Source organism: Schistocerca cancellata, chromosome 9 (genome assembly GCF_023864275.1).
Source record: "Schistocerca cancellata isolate TAMUIC-IGC-003103 chromosome 9, iqSchCanc2.1, whole genome shotgun sequence".
NCBI lineage: Eukaryota > Metazoa > Arthropoda > Insecta > Orthoptera > Acrididae > Schistocerca > Schistocerca cancellata.
The window spans coordinates 15,382,422-15,406,277 of record NC_064634.1 but is presented as its reverse complement, the minus strand read 5'-3'; the positions used below and the strand labels follow the sequence as shown (position 1 = coordinate 15,406,277).

Below are 23,856 nucleotides of genomic sequence, written 5' to 3'. Positions count from 1 at the left end.
GTGTTTGACGTCATCGCAGCGCTTTATTGAGTAACGTAAGCTTTCAGCGATCATTAATGGATTTCATTAACTGTTGACAGCCTCAATACAAGAGGTGCCACTGCTGTTTCGCACATAAACAGCGTCATTTTAGAACGAAAATGCGTGGATCAGCAAGAGTTAGCTGTGTAATCAGGACCGTGTTTGGCTGCTATAAATGAGTAACGCAGAAGCTTTCACTGTTTATTTACGGCTGATGTGACATCCGGACGAACAAAATCAATCAGCTGCCAGGCATCTACTTGGACGTCAGCTGCAAATTTAGTGAAATGTAATTAATTAGAACTCGACACAGACGAAAATGAACAATATAAGATGCTGTAAAAAACAAAAACCACACACACACACACACACACACACACACACACACACACACACACACACACACACACTTACTAGAGTACACAGATTGCAATCGGTGGAAGTATCTCAACGTACAGCTAAGTGTGTCCAACTACGAGGAGAGTGAAAAGAAAATAAGCCCTGGAAAACGTGAATTTGGGTTGTGCCTCTCCTGAATACCAGTTAACCATTGATCAACTCCTCTCGTAACAGTTTGTCGTTCAACGACGACTACCGATGTCTAGAGAGACAATCATCAAAGATAAACGTGATATTCTTGTTATGTGTTATGCGACCACTGGACGATGGGCTACGGATGTGTGAGAGTGTTACGTCGATAGCTGTGACAAGTGGTTATGACGACGAGCGTGTGGTTTAAAGTGAGAACCCTTATGAAGGACACTTCTTCCATCATCAGCATTCGAACCGTTCCGTCCGACATTGATTGCCACCAAGTTACCTCTATGCTGGGTCAAGAACAAGTACTTAAGTTATTAAGACATTAGTTTACAAAAAATTTTCCCGTCTCGTTGGGTCTAGGGGCAACATCCCCAGTAACCACTAACCAAATGCGAGTCAACTGTAGCCAACTAACATTTCGGAAAAGAAGAGCATTCTGAAATGCTGTCGACGATAACTTTCGTGTCAAATGCATGGCTGCCGAGAAACAGAAACCATTGGAGGAATATTCCATGGAACTAGTTCAAGGTGAGCTTTTCGAAGAGAAATTCTCTGGGTAATAATATAAAGATTGCGTGAGCTTTGACTGTGCTATACATGTCTCATGGAATAAGGCTCCAACTTTCAGTGTCCGAAACTGGTTTTGACCTAAATCAAAAGGAATTTTAAAGGAATGGTCGATGTTCCAACACAGCGCACAATCCACTAGGTACCTGCTTCCTTCAGGTGTCACCTTCGGAATTTAGAGTGCTATACACACGCAGTCATATTGTGATGAGCACAGACTAACCTGTGGTTCGTGATATCCATCGAAACCCAGCTTAGCGGAACTTCTGCGCAGAAGAGAATCGCGGCAGTTGGCACGTACCTATGACAGAACAGAAAAGTGTGTAACTATAACGCCAAAAAGTCAGTGTTGGAATTAAGAAAATATATAAACATTATATTTAGTTTTGTGAGACACAGCAAAGTGTTTTCCCACAACATGAGTGTAAGTATTTAATATGGGAGCTGCTACAGAAATACAGTCCTGGAAATGGAAAAAAGAACGCATTGACACCGGTGTGTCAGTCCCACCATACTTGCTCCGGACACTGCGAGAGGGCTGTACAAGCAATGATCACACGCACGGCACAGCGGACACACCAGGAACCGCGGTGTTGGCCGTCGAATGGCGCTAGCTGCGCAGCATTTGTGCACCGCCGCCGTCAGTGTCAGCCAGTTTGCCGTGGCATACGGAGCTCCATCGCAGTCTTTAACACTGGTAGCATGCCGCGACAGCGTGGACGTGAACCGTATGTGCAGTTGACGGACTTTGAGCGAGGGCGTATAGTGGGCATGCGGGAGGCCGGGTGGACGTACCGCCGAATTGCTCAACACGTGGGGCGTGAGGTCTCCACAGTACATCGATGTTGTCGCCAGTGGTCGGCGGAAGGTGCACGTGCCCGTCGACCTGGGACCGGACCGCAGCGACGCACGGATGCACGCCAAGACCGTAGGATCCTACGCAGTGCCGTAGGGGACCGCACCGCCACTTCCCAGCAAATTAGGGACACTGTTGCTCCTGGGGTATCGGCGAGGACCATTCGCAACCGTCTCCATGAAGCTGGGCTACGGTCCCGCACACCGTTAGGCCGTCTTCCGCTCACGCCCCAACATCGTGCAGCCCGCCTCCAGTGGTGTCGCGACAGGCGCGAATGGAGGGACGAATGGAGACGTGTCGTCTTCAGCGATGAGAGTCGCTTCTGCCTTGGTGCCAATGATGGTCGTATGCGTGTTTGGCGCCGTGCAGGTGAGCGCCACAATCAGGACTGCATACGACCGAGGCACACAGGGCCAACACCCGGCATCATGGTGTGGGGAGCGATCTCCTACACTGGCCGTACACCACTGGTGATCGTCGAGGGGACACTGAATAGTGCACGGTACATCCAAACCGTCATCGAACCCATCGTTCTACCATTCCTAGACCAGCAAGGGAACTTGCTGTTCCAACAGGACAATGCACGTCCGCATGTATCCCGTGCCACCCAACGTGCTCTAGAAGGTGTAAGTCAACTACCCTGGCCAGCAAGATCTCCGGATCTGTCCCCCATTGAGCATGTTTGGGACTGGATGAAGCGTCGTCTCACGCGGTCTGCACGTCCAGCACGAACGCTGGTCCAACTGAGGCGCCAGGTGGAAATGGCATGGCAAGCCGTTCCACAGGACTACATCCAGCATCTCTACGATCGTCTCCATGGGAGAATAGCAGCCTGCATTGCTGCGAAAGGTGGATATACACTGTACTAGTGCCGACATTGTGCATGCTCTGTTGCCTGTGTCTATGTGCCTGTGGTTCTGTCAGTGTGATCATGTGATGTATCTGACCCCAGGAATGTGTCAATAAAGTTTCCCCTTCCTGGGACAATGAATTCACGGTGTTCTTATTTCAATTTCCAGGAGTGTATATCGAGCAATCTTCACAGTGGTGGGTCACAGTCGCGGTCTCGTCCGTAGCTTCAGGTGCAAAAAATGCCGCTAGCCCGAATTCAGTTCCCAGAGACATATTTTGAAATTTCTATGACATTCGTTTGACGTTCTCTAACGCTACAGATACAGCAATAAGGAATAGCGCAGTAGGCAGTACAGTTGAAGAGGAATGGACATCTCTAAAAAGGGCCATCACAGAAGTTGGGAAGGAAAACATAGGTACAAAGAAGGTAGCTGCGAAGAAACCATGGGTAACAGAAGATATACTTCAGTTGATTGATGAAAGGAGGAAGTACAAACATGTTCCGGGAAAATCAGGAATACAGAAATACAAGTCGCTGAGGATTGAAATAAATAGGAAGTGCAGGGAAGCTAAGACGAAATGGCTGCAGGAAAAATGTGAAGACATCGAAAAAGATATGATTGTCGGAAGGACAGACTCAGCATACAGAAAAGTCAAAACAACCTTTGGTGACATTAAAAGCAACGGTGGTAATATTAAGAGTGCAACGGGAATTCCACTGTTAAGTGCAGAGGAGAGAGCAGATAGGTGGAATGAATACATTGAAAGCCTCTATGAGGGTGAAGATTTGTCTGATGTGATAGAAGAAGAAACAGGAGTCGATTTAGAAGAGATAGGGGATCCAGTATTAGAATCGGAATTTAAAAGAGCTTTGAAGGACTTACGGTCAAATAAGGCAGAAGGGATAGATAACATTCCATCAGAATTTCTAAAATCATAGGGGGAAGTGGCAACAAAACGACTATTCACGTTGGTGTGTAGAATATATGAGTCTGGCGACATACCATCTGACTTTCGGAAAAGCATCATCCACACAACTCCGAAGACGGCAAGAGCTGACAAGTGCGAGAATTATCGCACAATCAGCTAAACAGCTCATGCATCGAAGCTGCTTACAAGAATAATATACAGAAGAATGGAAAAGAAAATTGAGAATGCGCTAGGTGACGATCAATTTGGCTTTAGGAAAAGTAAAGGGACGAGAGAGGCAATTCTGACGTTACGGCTAATAATGGGAGCAAGGCTAAAGAAAAATCAAGACACTTTCATATTATTTGTCGACCTGGAAGAAGCGTTCGACAATATAAAACGGTGCAAGCTGTTCGAGATTCTGAAAAAAGTTGGGGTAAGCTATAGGGAGAGACGGGTCATATACAATATGTACAACAACCAAGAGGGAATAATAAGAGTGGACGATCAAGAACGAAGTGCTCGTATTAAGAAGGGTGTAAGACAAGGCTGTAGCCTTTCGCCCCTACTCTTCAATCTGTACATCGAGGAAGCAATGATGGAAATAAAAGAAAGGTTCAGGAGTGGAATTAAAATACAAGGTGATAGGATATCTATGATACGATTCGCTGATGACATTGCTATCCTGAGTGAAAGTGAAGAAGAATTAAATGATCTGCTGAACGGAATGAACAGTCTAATGAGTACACAGTATGGGTTGAGCGTAAATCGGAGAAAGACGAAGGTAATGAGAAGTAGTAGAAATGAGAACAGCGAGAAACTTAACATCAGGATTGATGGTCACGAAGTCAATGAAGTTAAGGAATTCTGCTACCTAGGCAGTAAAATAACCAATGACGGACGGAGCAAGGAGGACATCAAAAGCAGACTCGCTATGGCAAAAAAGGCATTTCTGGCCAAGAGAAGTCTACTAATATCAAATACCGGACTTAATTTGAGGAAGAAATTTCTGAGGATGTACGTCTGGAGTACAGCATTGTATAGTAGTGAAACATGGACTGTGGGAAAACCGGAACAGAAGAGAATCGAAGCATTTGAGATGTGGTGCTATAGACGAATGTTGAAAATTAGGTGGACTGATAAGGTAAGGAATGAGGAGGCTCTACGCAGAATCGGAGAGGAAAGGAATATGTGGAAAACACTGATAAGGAGAAGGGACAGGATGATAGGACATTTGCTAAGAGATGAAGGAATGACTTCCATGGTACTAGAGGGAGCTGTAGAGGGCAAAAACTGTAGAGGAAGACAGAGATTGGAATACGTCAAGCAAACAATTGAGGACGTAGGTTGCAAGGCCGCATCAAACCAGTCAGTAGACTGATGACAAAAAAAAAAAGACACTGAATGGCGTGTAGCTTACAACAGGTTGTAAGCTACACCCCATTTAGTTACAAACATGACTTAAGATCTGTAATACTACACATTCATCCGCCCAAAGTCGATTACAGATGCCACGCAAGCGTCCCAAACGTTTCAGAAGTTGAACACTCATTCCAACCAAACATTACAAGATACAATAAGCCACAAAAGCAACTTACTATGGATTTAAACATCTGTTTGATCTCCTATGCACAAATGAAACTTCCAGGAAATGCAGTTTTCAGTTCCGAAAACAGTATATTCGAGCTAATCATGGAAAGTAGATTACACAAGCAGACGGGCATCAACATATTGTAGTTCAGATTTGTTATCTTAACATTTGTCAGAAACTCTTCTGGTTACGTACTCTACAAAACATCTTAATTCTATCTAAATGCACTCCAGACATTTTCTACGAATAATTTCCTTTGTTGATGTACAGCACTGTTACATTCTGTCAAAATGTGACGGCGAGAGTTTGGTGTATACTATGTAAAGAAAGTACGAAGGAAATTGTAAAGGCGGTTCTCAGAGGAAAGCGGTGATTATACTGCATATATTAATCGAAAACGGGTATCAATCATTCATTGAAATACACATCGCTGTCGCCATCGAGTCCAGATACCACTAGATAATCCAACGCGTCCTCACAATATCTGCGAGCTTATGCCTCCAAGGAGGCATTCTGGTCTGGTCTGAATGTTTCTTTCTTCGTCGCGTCATTCTCAGCAGGCGAAGTATTCAGTATCCTTGGCTTGCATCTATGTGACATTATAGGGAAAATGAAACAATGGATTTTAAGAAGCCTGCATATGGTTATGTTCCTGACGACGTACTTTTCCGACTTACTGTGAGTTCGCTGGGGCAGACCCCAGTGTAGTGAGTTTATAAAGAATGAATTTTAATCCGATGCTTTAATAAACGTTATTTTCAAAGTGAAAATGTAGGTCAAGATACTTAGCTCCCTCTCCGTACGTTCAGTTTCCGCCATAAACACTTGCACCTGAGGCTCGTAAAGTACGATACTGACGGCACCACTGGGATACAGGACTCCGTTTTGCAGTCATTCGGATTCGCCTCTTTTGACAGCTACACAGTTACTGAACGTCGCTATTAGCAACAAGGTAACCCTAATGCGGTGCGAAGTCCAATCGCGTGAATCCTGGAATAACGGGGTGACCAAAGTGCTCAGCGACACGCCCGTCGCGTGCGGCACGCCACGGCCGCTGTGGGCGACGCCCTTCCATTGATCTGCTTTCGTCACGGGCTATTTTTTGACTCCCTTTGCACGGTAGGCGGGTACCTGGCATCTGTTGCCAGCTTCGTTACCGCCACCCGTAAGTCTCTAATTGGCTCTGGGTGTACGGAACTTTTCTCCCCCGTTCTGGTCAGCTAGGAACCAGGTTCCAATTCCTATCCCTTCTTACTTCCTATATTCATTTCCCTAACATTCTTTTATCTTTTCACCATATCTTTTTTTTCTCTCGCCTCGCATCACATGACACATAATCCTTTCAACACTTTCTGCCAGAAATAACTTCTTCTTCGTCCACTCCTCCTCCTCAACTTTCTGTATTTATAACTTTAAGTAACGAATCTAGCTCCTTGTTAATTTCTTGTCCCGGACATGTCTGAAAGCGTCGGCTACTGCTGTCAATTCAGCATAAATGTCTTTGTCAATTGGTCTACAATTATCCTCATAATTCTTCTGTCTGCTACGCCTAATTTGTCTAATAAAAAGTTCGGTGCTAGCCACTCGCCTATGTAGAAGCACTCTTGTTTCATTACCATGTTGTTTTTGTGCGTTTCTCAACATCAATTTTCCAAATGCTTTTTTCATTTTTTTATCCTTTCGTGTATGGCAAACCCATTTTCACTACTCTCTCTCTCTCCCTCTCGCTCTCTCTCTCTCTCTCTCACACACACACACTCACTCTCTCTCCCCTAGTGTCTATTTAATCTATTTATAATGTCAGTGTTCATCACTGCTCAAAATGTTGAAATGTGTGTGAATTTCTAAGGGACCAAACTGCTGAGGTTATCGGTCCCTCGGTTTACACTCTATTTAAACTAACTTACACTAAGAACAACACACACACCCATGCCCGAGGGAGGACTCGAACCTCCGGCGGGAGGGGCTGTTCATTACTAAAAGTGTTTATGCGTAGTTTACGTCAGGCAAAAATTTAGGTTTCGCTGCAGGCAGTCTGAAATACGCTGACCTGGTTATCTGATCTGTGACAGTTATTCGTGTTTCTGCGCTTGCTATATTGCCAAACAGTACAGCAAATGCCAAACACTTTACTTCCTCAACGCTGACGCTATCTGTAATAGACTAATATAGCGTATACCGAATGATTAATTACGATCATTGAATGTTAATAATTGAAGCAGGCCCGGGTTCCCGGGTTCGATTCCCGGCGGGGTCAGGGATTTTCTCTGCCTCGTGATGGCTGGGTGTTGTGTGCTGTCCTTAGGTTAGTTAGGTTTAAGTAGTTCTAAGTTCTAGGGGACTTATGACCACAGCAGTTGAGTCCCATAGTGCTCAGAGCCAGCCAATTGAAGCAGGAATAACGAAAGACACTAACAATACGAACACAGTGTATGTAAAGACAGCAAAAGTTAACAGCGTTAAAAATGCTTGTCACAAAACCAAAGTTAGAAGCGGTGGAACAAGGCGATAAACAATACAGGCAGTTCCTGTGGGAACGGTATTCATAACTAGCATTCCCGTCTCTTGTGATACTCTGAGGTTGTGGCCTTGCAGAGTACATCATTCTTCATTCTGCTGCACGGAGTTCAGTATAAAAATATCTACGGCTACTTAACACTGTGTGTCGGCGCACCAGTTTCTCAACTATTTTATCTTTTGCTTGCTTTTGCACCCATAAGTAATCGTTTGCTGTTTTGTTGTGTACACACACGGTTGTCCTTGTATATTCAAACACAAAAGTCCCATCGGGTTCTTCTCTACGTTATCTATACTACTAAACGAGTAACCCGATTCATGGAGCAAGTTACCAGTTGCAGCAAACGTATCTTTTAGCTTCCACGGGCGACAACAATTTGATTTTCAATCTCAAAGAAATCTGGAAACACATTTAATGTTCATTGATCTCGGAAACGCTTACAACAACATCTCTCTAGCCACTGGAACTATTTGGCACTGACCCGTTATACGTAACAACTGCATATAACATCTATAACTATGTGCACGGAAGAATAAGGATCTGCCATCTCTAAATCGTTTAAAATAAGTAAAGGATTGAAAGAAGGTTGTTGTTTATTTTCAACGTTGTTCAAAGTGTATCTAAAAACCTACTCACTTCCAGCATGCAGGATGGCAATAAGCAACAACTTACTATGACTCAGTTAAATTACAGAACCGTCACAGTTGCACAGAAGTTTGTTTTTATTTAAATGGAGGCCGGTGTGGGACATTAGTCCATTATCGAGCCATCCACATTAGTCTTACCACAGCACCACAACTTGTGTACGCTGGCCACATTGCTTATATGAGTGGCTGTACTACTTGTATACGGTAGTCAGTCCAGTGCTGCGTGCACCGTCTGGCCATCTGCGAAGAAATGGTACACGTACAGTGGTCTTGCCGAGCGGTTCTAGGCGCTACAGTCTGGAACCGCGCGACCGCTACGGTCGCAGGTTCGAATCCTGCCTCGGGCATGGGTGTATGTGATGTCCTTAGGTTAGTTAGGTTTAAGTAGTTCTAAGTTCTAGGGGACTGATGACCATAGATTTTAAGTCCCATAGTGCTCAGAGGCATTTGAACTATTTGAACTCTCATTTGGAATACAGAACAAATTAGGATGTGGAATGGAAATAGCACACATGAAAATATAATAATGGATGAAAAAGAAAGTAGAGAATTTTCCTTTCTGGGCGTTTAACGAGAATGGGACAAGAAAGAGCACCAAGGAATATATTTGTATATACACCTACGAACAGAAGGCGCAGAGGAAGGCCGCGACTGAAATGGATTTATGGAACAGAAAGGAGTGTGACCTGTAGAAGTCTGACGCCTGAAAGCACACAAGACAGGTTGTTAGGGAGGCCGAGGCACGGGATTCGGCTGGAGCGCTAGGACGTCCGAACATACAGGGTGGTCAGAAACAGTCTAAACAGCTTGTAAGGGTGTAGCAGGGTAGGTTGTGCTGAGAGACAACTGTTAAGAACAGGAATTCGATACAGTGTGCCGTTTCCGAGTTATTTAGCACTGAAGTCAGCCGATCAGGTTGTTGCACGCGCAAATTCAAGCAGCTTGCCAGAGACAGTCGCCAAAAGTGTTCTTGGTTTTTTTTCCTCAAACCGAATAAACGTAGCTTTTATTCACTTAGCTTAAGTTTATCACATCCAGAAAAGCCCCTTTTCATTTCAAGTCGTAATGAGCATTTGAAAAAGTGGTAACTCGTGGACCCACAGATGTCTGTGCGCTACCGCTTTTCAGTGTTTACAAGTTCTCGAGTTTACCTGACTGCTATGCTAAATAGCTTGTAAATGGCGCAACGTATCCAATTTTTTTTCTTAACGATTATTTCTCAGCCCAATCTACCCTGCAACACCCTTACAAGCTTTTTAGACTGTTTCTGACTACCTTGTATACAGTCAGAATTCAAAAATTTAAAATGCTCTTAAAATCTTCTCATAAAGAGCTATAATCTTATGTCGAAGGTTTAGCACAGTACGAGAAGCACTACAGTTAGAAACTGTATATGGGTGTTTACGCAGCGTAACTTACGACACGCAGATTACACAAGACCGTATTCTTTTCCAGAATGAGAGCACTTAGTTTAGTTTCCAACGATCTTTACACACGATACCACACATTTTCTAAAGTTTTTCTAGTATACATGCTTGACATCAAACATTTAACACGTTAACTCATTTGCAAAGTAATCAGGCGGTTGAAGCTGTTTTATACATGGGCGTTAGATTCTTTAAAGAATCGGTGGTACAGTTACTGGTAAATAGTAACCGGAAATGAGCGGCAATTGCCTGCAGCCAACCTGACTCCTCACGTCGCGTATTTTCGCTCCTGTGGAACCAGTCAGCTGTGCCGAGAGGGTGGCACGAGTAGTGGGCGGGCTCGCGGTCACCTAAAATCTGCGTCGCAGGCGCAGTAGCGTCCACGGACAGGACACCCCGTCCGTGTGAAAACAACACGGGTAGCGGGCTTAGGAGCGGCTGCCAGGGGTCGCTGTTGACAGTGGGGGGGGGGGGGGGGGGGGGAGCGTCGTAGGTCCGCTGGCCAGTCGGCCCCCGGTCAGTTAGCTGCTGGGCCCTCCTGGTGCCGAGTGTTCCATTGGGCGTCTCAAGCACTATAGTTCAATTCTTTTACGATGTGCATTCAAGTTCTAAGGCCTCCGATTTTTTTTCTAATTAACTACTCACCCGAAATCGATGAAACTGGCATTGCTTCTCGACGTAATCGCCCTGCAGACGTACACATTTTTCACAACGCTGACGCGATGATTCCATACACCGGCGAAGGCTTCTTTAGGAGTCTGTTTTGACCACTGGAAAATCGCTGAGGCAATAGCAGCACGGCTGGTGAATGTGCGGCCACAGAGAGTGTCTTTCATTGTTGCAAAAAGCCAAAAGTCACTAGGAGCCAGGTCAGGTGAGTAGGAAGCCTGAGGAATCACTTCATAGTTGTTATCACGAAGAAACTGTTGCGTAACGTTATCTCGATGTGCGGGTGCGTTGTCTCGGTGAAACAGCACACGCGCAGCCCTTCCCGGACGTTTTTGTTGCAGTGCACGAAGGAATTTGTTCTTCAAAACATTTTCGTAGGATGCACCTGTTACCGTAGTGCCCTTTGGAACGCAATGGGTAAGGATTACGCCCTCGCTGTCCCAGAACATGGACACCGCCATTTTTCCAGCACTGGCGGTTACCCGAAATTTTTTTGGTGGCGGTAAATGTGTGTGCTTCCATCGAGTTGACTGGCGCTTTGTTTCTGGATTGAAAAATGGCATCCACGTCTCATCCATTGTCACAAACGACGAAAAGAAAGTCCCATTCATGCTGTCTTTGCGCGTCAACATTGCTCGGCAATATGCCACACGGGCAGCCGTGTGGTCGTCCGTCAGCATTCGTGGCATCCACCTGGATGACACTTTTCGCATTTTCAGGTTGTCATGCAGGATTGTGTGCACAGAACCCACAGAAATGCCAACTCTGGAGGCGATCTGTTCAACAGTCATTCGGCGATCCCCCAAAACAATTCTCTCCACTTTCTCGATCATGTCGTCAGACCGGCTTGTGCGAGCCCGAGGTTGTTTCGGTTTGTTGTCACATGATGTTCTGCCTTCATTAAACTGTCGCACCCATGAACGCACTTTTGGCACATCCATAACTCCATCACCACATGTCTCCTTCAACTGTCGATGAATTTCAATTGGTTTCACACAACGCAAATTCAGAAAACGAATGATTGCACGCTGTTCAAGTAAGGAAAACGTCGCCATTTTAAGTATTTAAAACAGTTCTCATTCTCGCCGCTGGCGGTAAAATTCCATCTGCCGTACGGTGCTGCCATCTCTGGGACGTATTGACAATGAACGCGGACTCATTTTAAAACAATGCGCATGTTTCTATCTCTTTCCAGTCCGGAGAAAAAAAATCGGGGGCCTTGGAACTTGAATGCACCTCCTATCTTTGCGGTTCGAGCATGCCCGCCCAGACGCGGGAGATTACTGCGTTGCCAGTTGCGAACGACGCACGCGCCAAGGGAAACAGCCCCGTAGTATAGTATAGTTCGCAAACTTACGTTTAGGGGGCAGCGCGCAGTTTATGAAGTGAAGCCACCACGGCCGCATTAACCCTTTCGCTGCTACAGAGACGTGCTCCCTCCATTCCGCGCTGTGCGAGATTTTGTCATCACTGCAATGCTCGCCTGTGCAGACACACGGTGTTCCGACTGCTTTGCCACACTTATCATTCGATTTCACAAAAACTGTTTGGCCCAAAAATTTGATTTTTACACATCTTCTTGACTGATACCTTCTCCCATAAATGACTTAACTTTGTTTCGATGTTCAACGTAGTTATTGTGCAGCATTAAATGTAGTAAACCATTGCGCGAAATTCTGAAGAGTTTGCAGAGGTAAAAGTCCATAGCGTATAGTTGCCACAATGCTGAGAATGAAATGTGGACAAGATACCTAAATTTCAGATAGGTGTCGTATGTAATATTGGGAAATATTCCAACTTTAACGACTGTATTAAAACTTTTATTTATACCAGAGCCATTTCGCTTTTTTCTAAAACGTTGTGACTAAAACAAAGTTGGCGAAGTACACAAAACTGAATTGTGGACGTAATAAAACATAGAAACTGAAATATATTCCCAGTGAGGCGCAGTGTGCAAACAGTTTGTGTTTGTCACAACGGACATCAAATACTTGCCAAAACATAGATCAGTCGACGAAAACATTGAATATGATGTTGCCAAAGCTGCGAAGCAAAGAATTGCGTCAGACAATCAAGTAGCTCGGCAACGTACGAGCCGAAATTCTGCTCTAAATAATACTTTTAATACTAGCGCAAAAGAATATAATATCTCAATATGAATAGTAAAACAGCGACTGCGGAAGAGAAGATATACAAACAAACCAGATAACACGAATATTGTATGTGTGCCTTTTCACTGTTTTTAATTGCTACAAAAGGAAATATTGGAGGACAAAATTAGAAAAACCGAAAACTTACTAAGATTATAATGAAGAGACAAAGCTGAGCTACCGTGCCGGCGTCACCTTAACCATTACGCTAACGCAGCTCTACGTTCAACAGTTTACCTGGAGGACTCTAACATGTCACGCGAAATACCAACAAACACTATTAGTATGACTATAAATTATTTACGTTTCGTCGAAGTACAATGGGAAAGAAACAATTACCGCTGTTCTTTGTTGCGAAAAAAGCGGTTCGTGAGATTGATGCAAACACCTTTCCTTGTTATCGCCTGAATTAGGAGGCTTATTGGTTGTTTGGTTTAATTAATTGATAGAATATGAAGCAATTGGTGTAAAGAATGTTTTTTCCAAACTTCTGCTATCAAGACATTGCATTTGTTCAATTACTTTATTTATGACTGAACGTTTCTGAAACTGAAGACACTCGTACATGCTCTGCACTGCAGTCGAGCTCTGGCAACGTTGTTCTCTGTTCATTGGCTGACTGTGTTTCGCGACGTCAGATGCGCAGAACCAACCTAAACTCGGCCGCCGTCATAAATGACGCGCACTATAGCACTGCTAAAAGTCGTCACCTTAATATTGACACCGCTGCTACAAGAATAAAAAGTAGAGATATTTCATTACGCATCGGTACCCGGAACAGCCGCACTATGCTGCAAGGCTTCCCGGACACCTGTGGAAGCCCACAACAGCTACGCAAAGCGGCTGCTATCGACTTAGAGCTAGTCAGGCTCAACATCGCTATAACAGCAATGCGGGAGGCCAGGCTGCCAGAAGGAGGCTCAATATAGGAAAAAACTACACTTTATTCTGGAAGGGCAGAGATGTTGCTAGCCCCAGACAGCACGGAATAGGTTTTGCTGTCCGCAATGACTTGCTGTGTTGTACAGAAAATCCGATTCGGATCTCAGAAGGCATTTTGACTCTGCATTTCACAAAAAATAGTGGACCACTGACGCTGATATACACTCCTGGAAATTGAAATAAGAACACCGTGAATTCATTGTCCCAGGAAGGGGAAACTTTATTGACACATTCCTGGGGTCAGATACATCACATGATCACACTGACAGAACCACAGGCACATAGACACAGGCAACAGAGCATGCACAATGTCGCCACTAGTACAGTGTATATCCACCTTTCGCAGCAATGCAGGCTGCTATTCTCCATTGGAGACGATCGTAGAGATGCTGGATGTAGTCCTGTGGAACGGCTTGCCATGCCATTTCCACCTGGCGCCTCAGTTGGACCAGCGTTCGTGCTGGACGTGCAGACCGCGTGAGACGACGCTTCATCCAGTCCCAAACATGCTCAATGGCGGACAGATCCTTGACTTACACCTTCTAGAGCACGTTGGGTGGCACGGAATACATGCGGACGTGCATTGTCCTGTTGGAACAGCAAGTTTCCTTGCAGGTCTAGGAATAGTAGAACGATGGGTTCGATGACGGTTTGGATGTACCGTGCACTATTCAGTGTCCCCTCGACGATCACCAGTGGTGTACGGCCAGTGTAGGAGATCGCTCCCCACACCATGATGCCGGGTGTTGGCCCTGTGTGCCTCGGTCGTATGCAGTCCTGATTGTGGCGCTCACCTGCACGGCGCCAAACACGCATACGACCATCATTGGCACCAAGGCAGAAGCGACTCTCATCGCTGAAGACGACACGTCTCCATTCGTCCCTCCATTCACGCCTGTCGCGACACCACTGGAGGCGGGCTGCACGATGTTGGGGCGTGAGCGGAAGACGGCCTAACGGTGTGCGGGACCGTAGCCCAGCTTCATGGAGACGGTTGCGAATGGTCCTCGCCGATACCCCAGGAGCAACAGTGTCCCTAATTTGCTGGGAAGTGGCGGTGCGGTCCCCTACGGCACTGCGTAGGATCCTACGGTCTTGGCGTGCATCCGTGCGTCGCTGCGGTCCGGTCCCAGGTCGACGGGCACGTGCACCTTCCGCCGACCACTGGCGACAACATCGATGTACTGTGGAGACCTCACGCCCCACGTGTTGAGCAATTCGGCGGTACGTCCACCCGGCCTCCCGCATGCCCACTATACGCCCTCGCTCAAAGTCCGTCAGCTGCACTTACGGTTCACGTCCACGCTGTCGCGGCATGCTACCAGTGTTAAAGACTGCGATGGAGCTGCGTATGCCACGGCAAACTGGCTGACACTGACGGCGGCGGTGCACAAATGCTGCGCAGCTAGCGCCATTCGACGGCCAACACCGCGGTTCCTGGTGTGTGCGCTGTGCCGTGCGTGTGATCATTGCTTGTACAGCCCTCTCGCAGTGTCCGGAGCAAGTATGGTGGGTCTGACACACCGGTGTCAATGTGTTCTTTTTTCCATTTCCAGGAGTGTATGTATAAGCACCAACACTTACCTCAGCTGCAGATGCCAAGGATCAGTTTTATGAATAACTCAGCTATGTGGTACAAGGAATGCACTACGGGGACCGTCTGTGCATTCTTGGTTAGATAAGATTAGTTTTTCGTTCCATAGATCCGTGCTGAGGAGATCCTCGTGGATGTGGAATATGTCAATTTTTTACACTGGAATAACAATACAAATAGTATGATATATACGATACATCATTTGTTCCTATTAAAAAATTCGTCAATGGAGTAGGAGGAGTAGGCCAGTAGTAAGTCTTTCAGGCTCCTTTTAAACTGATCTTTATTTGTAACTAAATTTTTTTATGTTTGCTGGCAAATTATTCAAGATGAGTGTTCCTGAGTAGTGGACCCCTTTTTGTACTAAATTAAGTGCTTTTAAGTCCTTGTGCAGATCATTTATGTTCCTGGTATTGTATGTATGAACTGAGCTGTTTGTTGGAAAAAGAGATATTTAGGACAAATTTCATTAAGGAGTAAATATACTGAGAAGCAGTAGTTAGTATACCCAGTTCTTTGAAGAGGTTTCTACAGCATGTCCGTGAATTTACTCCACAAATAATACGTATTATACGCTTTTGGACTCTGAAAACTTTTGTTTGACTTGAAGAGTTACGGCAAAACATTATACCATACGACATTATGGAATGAAAGTAGGCAAAGTATGCAAGCTTTTTCATTTTTATGTCGCCTATGTCTGCTAACACTCGAATTGCAAATACAGATTTGTTAAGTTTCTGCAGTTATATGATGTGCTCCTCCCAACTGAATTTATTATCAAGTTGTAATCTCAGGAATTTAAGACTGTCAACCTCTTCTATCTGCTCTTCTTCATTCTTTATGTATATGCTGGGTGGAAACTTCTTACAGGTTCTGAATTGCATATAGTGACTATTTTCGAAGTTTAATGTCAGTGAGTTGGCTTTAAACCATTTATTAATATAATAAACCATTTATTAATCAGGTGGTGAATTCATCGCTCGTATTGGTAGTGATTTTGCCACTTGGTCTGACTGCCTCGGCAAACACCAAGAGGGCAACATGATTGAAAATGGTCTACGGTTGCTTGAATTGTGTGCAGAATATCAGTTGTGTGTCACCAATACATACTGTAAAGGCAAACTGAACCACAAGGTTTCCTGGATGCACCCCCGCTCAAAACATTGGTACCAATCAGATCTTGAAAAAAAAAAAAAAAACTGAAGTCCCATGCTTCTTTACAGAGCGTAGGGGAACGATGCGGGAGACCCGCACCGCCTTACTAGGCAAGGTCCTAATGGAGGTGGTTTGCAATTAGATCTTATTCTAACCAAAAAGGAAAGATCTGCGTTACTTTGTGTTACTTTTCTCACACACGTTCTTTCCTTAGTGCAAACTGTTACACGGATCATGCACTAGTAGCGACAAAAGTGGGCTTAGTGACTATAAAGTTTCACTCTGCCAGAACACCTTCCGAAACAAAAATTAATCTTTGCCAAACAAGAAACGCTGCTGCAGTAGAAGTATTTAGTGACGAAATACGAAAAGAGGTGGATCCCTGGGACCCAGCTACTCCTATTTCTGAAGACTGGCAGAAGATAAAATCGCTTCTTACCGTTACGGCTGGTAATCTGGAAGCAAAATCCCAGGATTGCTTCATCGAGAACGTAGATATCCTGATACGTCTCCTTGAGGCTAAGCGTCAGGCAACTGTCATCTGGCATAAAAACTCATGCAACTCTACACGCAGGGAGCTAAGAAAAGCAAAGGCAGCTGTCCGAAAATGCATCAGTTCCTATTGGGAGCAACTTTGCACTGGCATACGGGAATGTTTCAATGCTTGCGACATTGCTGGTGTGTACACGGGCATCAAACGGGCCATTGGTCCCATTCCAAAGAAGAGCGTACCACGCAACGAAATAGATGCAAAAGCCATCACAGATCGAAATCGTCAATTGCACCGTTGGGCAGAACGTTTCTCGAGCTTCTACTCACATTCCATCTACATAAGTCCAAACGTAATGGATGAAATTCCTCAGATGACACCTTACCATGACTTGGAAGTCACGCCTACTATAGAGGAGCTTCAAAGAGCAATTGCACAGCTTAAATGTTGGAAGTGCCCTGACAAAGACAACATCTCCACAGAAACTGTAAAATTTAAGCCAGTTTTTCCGCCGATTTTCAACTGAAATGTTGGGCTGAGGGTCCTGTGCCGCAAGACATGCGCGATGCCAATATTGTTCCTTTATGCAAAGGTAAAGGCGATCGCGACGATTGCAACTGTCACCGTGGAATCTCACTTCTGAGTGTGCCTGGAAAAACATTTACCCGTGTGGTGTTGTGCAGACTTCAGAAGCTTGCCGAGCGCGTATACCCTCAGGAACAATGGAGGTTTCGTCCCCAATGATCTACAGTTGGTGTGATTTTCACACTCCGGCAAATTCAGGAAAAGTGCCACGAGCAGAAAACCCCTCTGTTCATTGCCTTAATCGACCGAAACAAGGTTTCGACACAGTCAGCAGAGATGGACTGTATACAGCACTTTTGAAGACAGGATGTCCTCCGAAGCTCTTAAAGATGATGATGGATTTTCACGAAGATATGGAAGGTGCTGTGGTCTTCGACGGAATCACATCTGACCCGTGAAAAGAGGGATTCGTCAAGGCTGCGCATTGGCTCCCACTCCTCGAAGTTGCTTTTGGTGGAACTAACCTGGGCATTCATCTGTAAACCAGAGCTGATGGGAAGCTCTACGACATTTCTCTACTCAGATCCAAGTGCTTCCGAGAAGACTTGCTTGTAAAGAGCCTTTTATTTGCTGACGATGCTGTATTCGCAGCGCATGCTCAAGACGATCTGCAAGAGATTATGGATGAATTCTCTACTGCATGCAAGCTCTTCTCCATGTCTATAAACGTAAAAAAGTCAGTTGTCATGGCAAAAGGATACACAGATCCGCCTGTCATCATACTGGACGACTCCTAGTCGAAGGTAGTCGATAAAATCTGCGATCTTGGTTCAATAATGACAGGAAGTCTCTCCCTGGATGACGAGATAAATGCACGAATAGGAAAGGCTGTCATACTGTCAGAGAGCTCCGCACACGAGCATGGAACAACAAACATCTTACATTGTCGACAAAATACTTGTGTCTCAATCATGTGTGCTGAGTAATCTCCTGTGTGCAGGTGAGACTTGGACGTCGTATGCCGAACAGGAACGAAAGCTCAACGCCTTTCACCTGCGGTGCTTACGGAGCATCTTGGGAATATCATGGAAGGATCATGTGACAGATAATATCGTTCTGAAAACTGCAAAACAACAGAGTTTGACTGCCACGCTCAAGCAAACTCGCCTGCGCTGGTTCGGACATCTGCGTCGTATGGACCACTCCCGTCTGCCGCTGCGCACATTACTCACTGAAATAGCAGGAGCGAAGAGACCTCGTGGAAGACCTTCACCACGCCTTAGGGATTGCGTCAAGCGTGCTATGTGCGCATTTAATACTGACAGTGACAAGTGGGAGCAACTCGCTGACGATCGCAGCAAAAGGAGGAAACTGAGTGCAGATGGAAGCAATATGCATGACCAAGTATGTCTTGAGAACTTGGCTGCAAAACGATCTCGCAGACATGAGCTTATGACTAACCCTTCTGCTGGAGCGACTCACATTTGCCTCGCCTCTGGGGCCCAAGTCGGCTCTCGCATCGAACTTCTGAGCCACCAGCGAAAATGTCTCCAGGATGGCACTTGAATGTTCGGACAGGAAGCACCAGGCCACTATAAAACGTTCAGGGAGACATTGAATTAGTCATGCGGTTACTTCTTAAATCACAATCTTTCATACTGCACAACGCAATGGAGTTAAAGAAATAATCTGTCACTACACAGATAAGGCGAAAAAAAGGAGAAAATTTTGATTGTAAGGTAGGTAGTTGTTCCGGTCGTTGCCATAATCGTACCAGGTCAGAGCTTGTTATATTGTCTATCAATATTTCAAGCCGATGTTAGATTCTTCTTCAAGGAATGATTTGTAAGCTAAGACCTCCGAAACAACGATGACGCCGGAAGCGTACTCGGAAAGTTTTATTGTAAGAACTTTCTTTCAAGGCTGCATGTTAACACTGTTTCATGATACCTTTATGTAGCGGTTCATCAGATAATTGTTCAGCGAATTACTTTCCAATCTCAGATATGCAGTTCATGTACTACATGCATACCAGTTTTCTTTTCCGCTTATATTTGCCTACTATTACATTATTTTGCCTTCATAAGCATGAAATAATTGTAAAAACCGACTGAATTACAGCTGTGGTGACAGTGCTTCTTGACACCTAAACCAGCTTTGCTCGCAAATCTTATATTTAGTACCGTAACAATCTACAACAAAAAAGAGAAAAAGTCTTTACGTTATCTCTCTTTCTGTTAACAGGTGCAGTGATGACGACGTTCGACTTCCACGAAACACGTATCGCCCTACGAAGTGTGTCTGCCGCTCTCCGCCACGAAACATCAAAAATACTCTTCTTCGAGTTGTGCCACAAGGAATCGTGGCGCTCGACACTGAACTTTTCCGAAATAAGGAGAATAGTGGAAGCGCTTCCACGACCCGCATAACGACGGACTGCTTACGGGGACGTGTCACTGAACTGTTAATGCGTTTACGAAGCAGTGAGGACGGAAGCGTTCGTAATTTCGCAGCATGAGCAAATAACGACGAAGAGCTAGTCAAGTGTGATTAGTATGAAATTCGAATTCTTGTCTTTTTCATAGCCACGGGACCAAACTGTAGCACTTAGTATGTGCCACTGCTGTAAATACTCGAAGAGACAAAACGAACACTGAGAAAGTGCGTTATAGTGCTGACTTCATAGTTGGCAGGAATCTCGCAAATTTATATGTACGGTAGTTGCACTTTTCTTCGTGTAAATCTAGTAACAGTCTAGTCACAAAATCATCCACACATTTTTCTTTATATTTTATTTTTATTTTTAAATACAAGTATCAGTGGTTTTATTTTCACGACAGGCATCCAGTGTGCATTTGTAGTTTTGTTTCAGTTCACGTGTTATGTCTTACTTCTAAGCGGAGCAACGAATACTTTCACTCCGACAGAGGCTATTGTGTATAAACATTCACTTGCACGTTTTGACGCGTTTTAGGAGTGTGGGAGCTAGTTGCACCGTCAACAAAGACGCGCAAGTCAAACCTAACCAGTGCCATATATTGTGCTAGTCCGTTACTGTGTTCCTCTTGAAGACAGACACAGCCTTCAGTAGCTGTGAGCAGCTGTAAGTGGCCGGGGGGAGGTTGCGTGTCTGGGAAGCCGCGACTCGGCGGCCAGGTGACCGTCCGCGGTCGGAGGGAGCCCCAGAGCAGAAGCAGAGCGGCAGAGGTCCGGCTGCGGGATGCTGCTGGGCGTGGGTCTGGTGGCGGCGACGGCGGCGCTCAAGACGTCGCTGTGGCTGGCGCCGCTGCTGGTGGCCGGCGTGCTGTACTACCGCTACGACGCGCTCGACCCCGAGTCCAAGGTGGCGGACGCGCGCCGCCTCCAGCCGCACTACGACTTCATCGTCGTCGGGGGCGGCTCGGCCGGCGCCGTCGTCGCCAGCAGGCTCTCAGAGGTACCGCGCGCCCAACAGCTCCGGTTCTTACGTCGAAGGCTCGGCTCTACAGCACGCGCAGTGTTGCGAGTAGTGTTAACATGTGATAAATGCCGTCAAAGACTGTGGATTACTCATCTACATCTACATTTATACTCCGCAAGCCACCCAACGGTGTGTGGCGGAGGGCACTTTACGTGCCACTGTCATTATCTCCCTTTCCTGTTCCAGTCGCGTATGGTTCGCGGGAAGAACGACTGTCTGAAAGCCTCTGTGCGCGCTCTAATCTCTCTAATTTTACATTCGTGATCTCCTCGGGAGGTATAAGTAGGGGGAAGCAATATATTCGATACCTCATCCAGAAACGCATCCTCTCGAAACCTGGCGAGCAAGCTACACCGCGATGCAGAGCGCCTCTCTTGCAGAGTCTGCCACTTGAGTTCGTTAAACATCTCCGTAACGCTATCACGGTTACCAAATAACCCTGTGACGAAACGCGCCGCTCTTCTTTGGATCTTCTCTATCTCCTCCGTCAACCCGATCTGGTACGGATCCCACACTGATGAGCAATACTCAAGTATAGGTCGAACGAGTGTTTTGTAAGCCACCTCCTTTGTTGATGGACTACATTTTCTAAGGACTCTCCCAATGAATCTCAACCTGGTACCCGCCTTACCAACAATTAATTTTATATGATTATTCCACTTCAAATCGTTCCGCACGCATACTCCCAGATATTTTACAGAAGTAACTGCTACCAGTGTTTGTTCCGCTATCATATAATCATACAATAAAGCATCCTTCTTTCTATGTATTCGCAATACATTACATTTGTCTATGTTAAGGGTCAGTTGCCACTCCCTGCACCAAGTGCCTATCCGCTGCAGATCTTCCTGCATTTCGCTACAATTTTCTAATGCTGCAACTTCTCTGTATACTACAGCATCATCCGCGAAAAGCCGCATGGAACTTCCGACACTATCTACTAGGTCATTTATATATATTGTGAAAAGCAATGGTCCCATAACACTCCCCTGTGGCACGCCAGAGGTTACTTTAATGTCTGTAGACGTCTCTCCGTTGATAACAACATGCTGTGTTCTGTTTACTAAAAAGTCTTCAATCCAGCCACACAGCTGGTCTGATATTCCGTAGGCTCTTACTTTGTTTATCAGGCGACAGTGCGGAACTGTATCGAACGCCTTGCGGAAGTCAAGAAAAATAGCATCTACCTGGGAGCCTTTATCTAATATTTTCTGGGTCTCATGAACAAATAAAGCGAGTTGGGTTTCACACGATCGCTGTTTCCGGAATCCATGTTGATTCCTACATAGTAGATTCTGAGTTTCCAAAAACGACATGATACTCGAACAAAACACATGTTCTAAAATTCTACAACAAGATCGACGTCAGAGATATAGGTCTATAGTTTTGCGCATCTGCTCGACGACCCTTCTTGAAGACTGGGACTACCTGCGCTCTTTTCCAATCATTTGGAACCTTCTGTTCCTCTAGAGACTTGCGGTACACGGCTGTTAGAAGGGGGGCAAGTTCTTTCGCGTACTCTGTGTAGAATCGAATTGGTATCCCGTCAGGTCCAGTGGACTTTCCTCTGTTGAGTGATTCCAGTTGCTTTTCTATTCCTTGGACACTTATTTCGATGTCAGCCATTTTTTCGTTGGTGCGAGGATTTAGAGAAGGAACTGCAGTGCGGTCTTCCTCTGTGAAACAGCTTTGGAAAAAGGTGTTTAGTATTTCAGCTTTACGCTTGTCATTCTCTGTTTCAATGCCATCATCATCCCGGAGTGTCTGGACATGATGTTTCGAGCCACTTACTGATTTAACGTAAGACCAGAACTTCCTAGGATTTTCTGTCAAGTCGGTACCTAGTATTTTACTTTCGAATTCACTGAACGCTTCACGCATAGCCCTCCTTACGCTAACTTTGACATCGTTTAGCTTCTGTTTGTCTGAGAGGTTTTGGCTGCGTTTAAACTTGGAGTGAAGCTCTCTTTGCTTTCGCAGTAGTTTCCTAACTTTGTTGTTGTACCACGGTGGGTTTTTCCCGTCCCTCACAGTTTTACTCGGCACGTACCTGTCTAAAACGCATTTTACGATTGCCTTGAACTTTTTCCATAAACACTCAACATTGTCAGTGTCGGAACAGAAATTTTCGTTTTGATCTGTTAGGTGGTCTGAAATCTGCCTTCTATTACTCTTGCTAAACAGATAAACCTTCCTCCCTTTTTTTATATTCCTATTAACTTCCATATTCAGGGATGCTGAAACGGCCTTATGATCACTGATTCCCTGTTCTGCACTTACAGAGTCGAAAAGTTCGGGTCTGTTTGTTATCAGTAGGTCCAAGATGTTATCTCCACGAGTAGGTTCTCTGTTTAATTGCTCGAGGTAATTTTCGGATAGTGCACTCAGTATAATGTCACTCGATGCTGTGTACGAACTGCTTACCCGACGTTGCTCATACCCAAAACTCCTGATGTCAGACAATCAGGTAGGTAAAAAACGTTGTGCATCTATGGAGTATCAGACAAAACTCCGATATAGTTCGTGCTATGTGCTTGGTCCAGGAGAAAGTGCGTAAGTGGTAAGTAATAACTAACATCTAACCTATGGAGCGCAGGAAATGCGTAGCTGTGAATGTTGGTCGTCTAGTGCTCTCGCGGAGAAGGTCGTTAAGGCGCTAGTTTGTCGTACCGAGGGTCCTGGATTCGAGGCTTGGTACTGTACTTTAGTACGTGTGAAATAGTTATATGTGAGAATATGTTCCAGACATGTAAAGGGACTGTTCGGAGTTTATAGCATTGTTCTGTTGGGTCTATTGGGAGCCACTTTCGTTTATTGGAAAGTAGAAAACCTATGACTACATTTGTAGTTTCACAGAATAAACAAGACATTGGGAACGGAAGAACAAAAAAAAAAACCCCAATTGCATCACACCTGTGGAAGTATTAATGGTAGTAATACTAG

At 45.3% G+C, this 23,856-nt stretch overlaps 1 protein-coding gene across 1 annotated transcript in view; it reads left to right on the top strand.

Annotated features, from left to right (window-relative positions):
• Positions 1 to 23,856, top strand: part of LOC126100964 (glucose dehydrogenase [FAD, quinone]-like) — a 176,447-nt gene that overhangs the window by 83,774 nt on the left and 68,817 nt on the right. The window contains exon 2 of the mRNA XM_049911626.1: positions 19,698 to 20,889. Within this exon, the coding sequence (XP_049767583.1) occupies positions 20,674 to 20,889 (216 nt within the window). The 5' untranslated portion in view covers positions 19,698 to 20,673. The remainder of the gene's footprint in view (positions 1 to 19,697; positions 20,890 to 23,856) is intronic.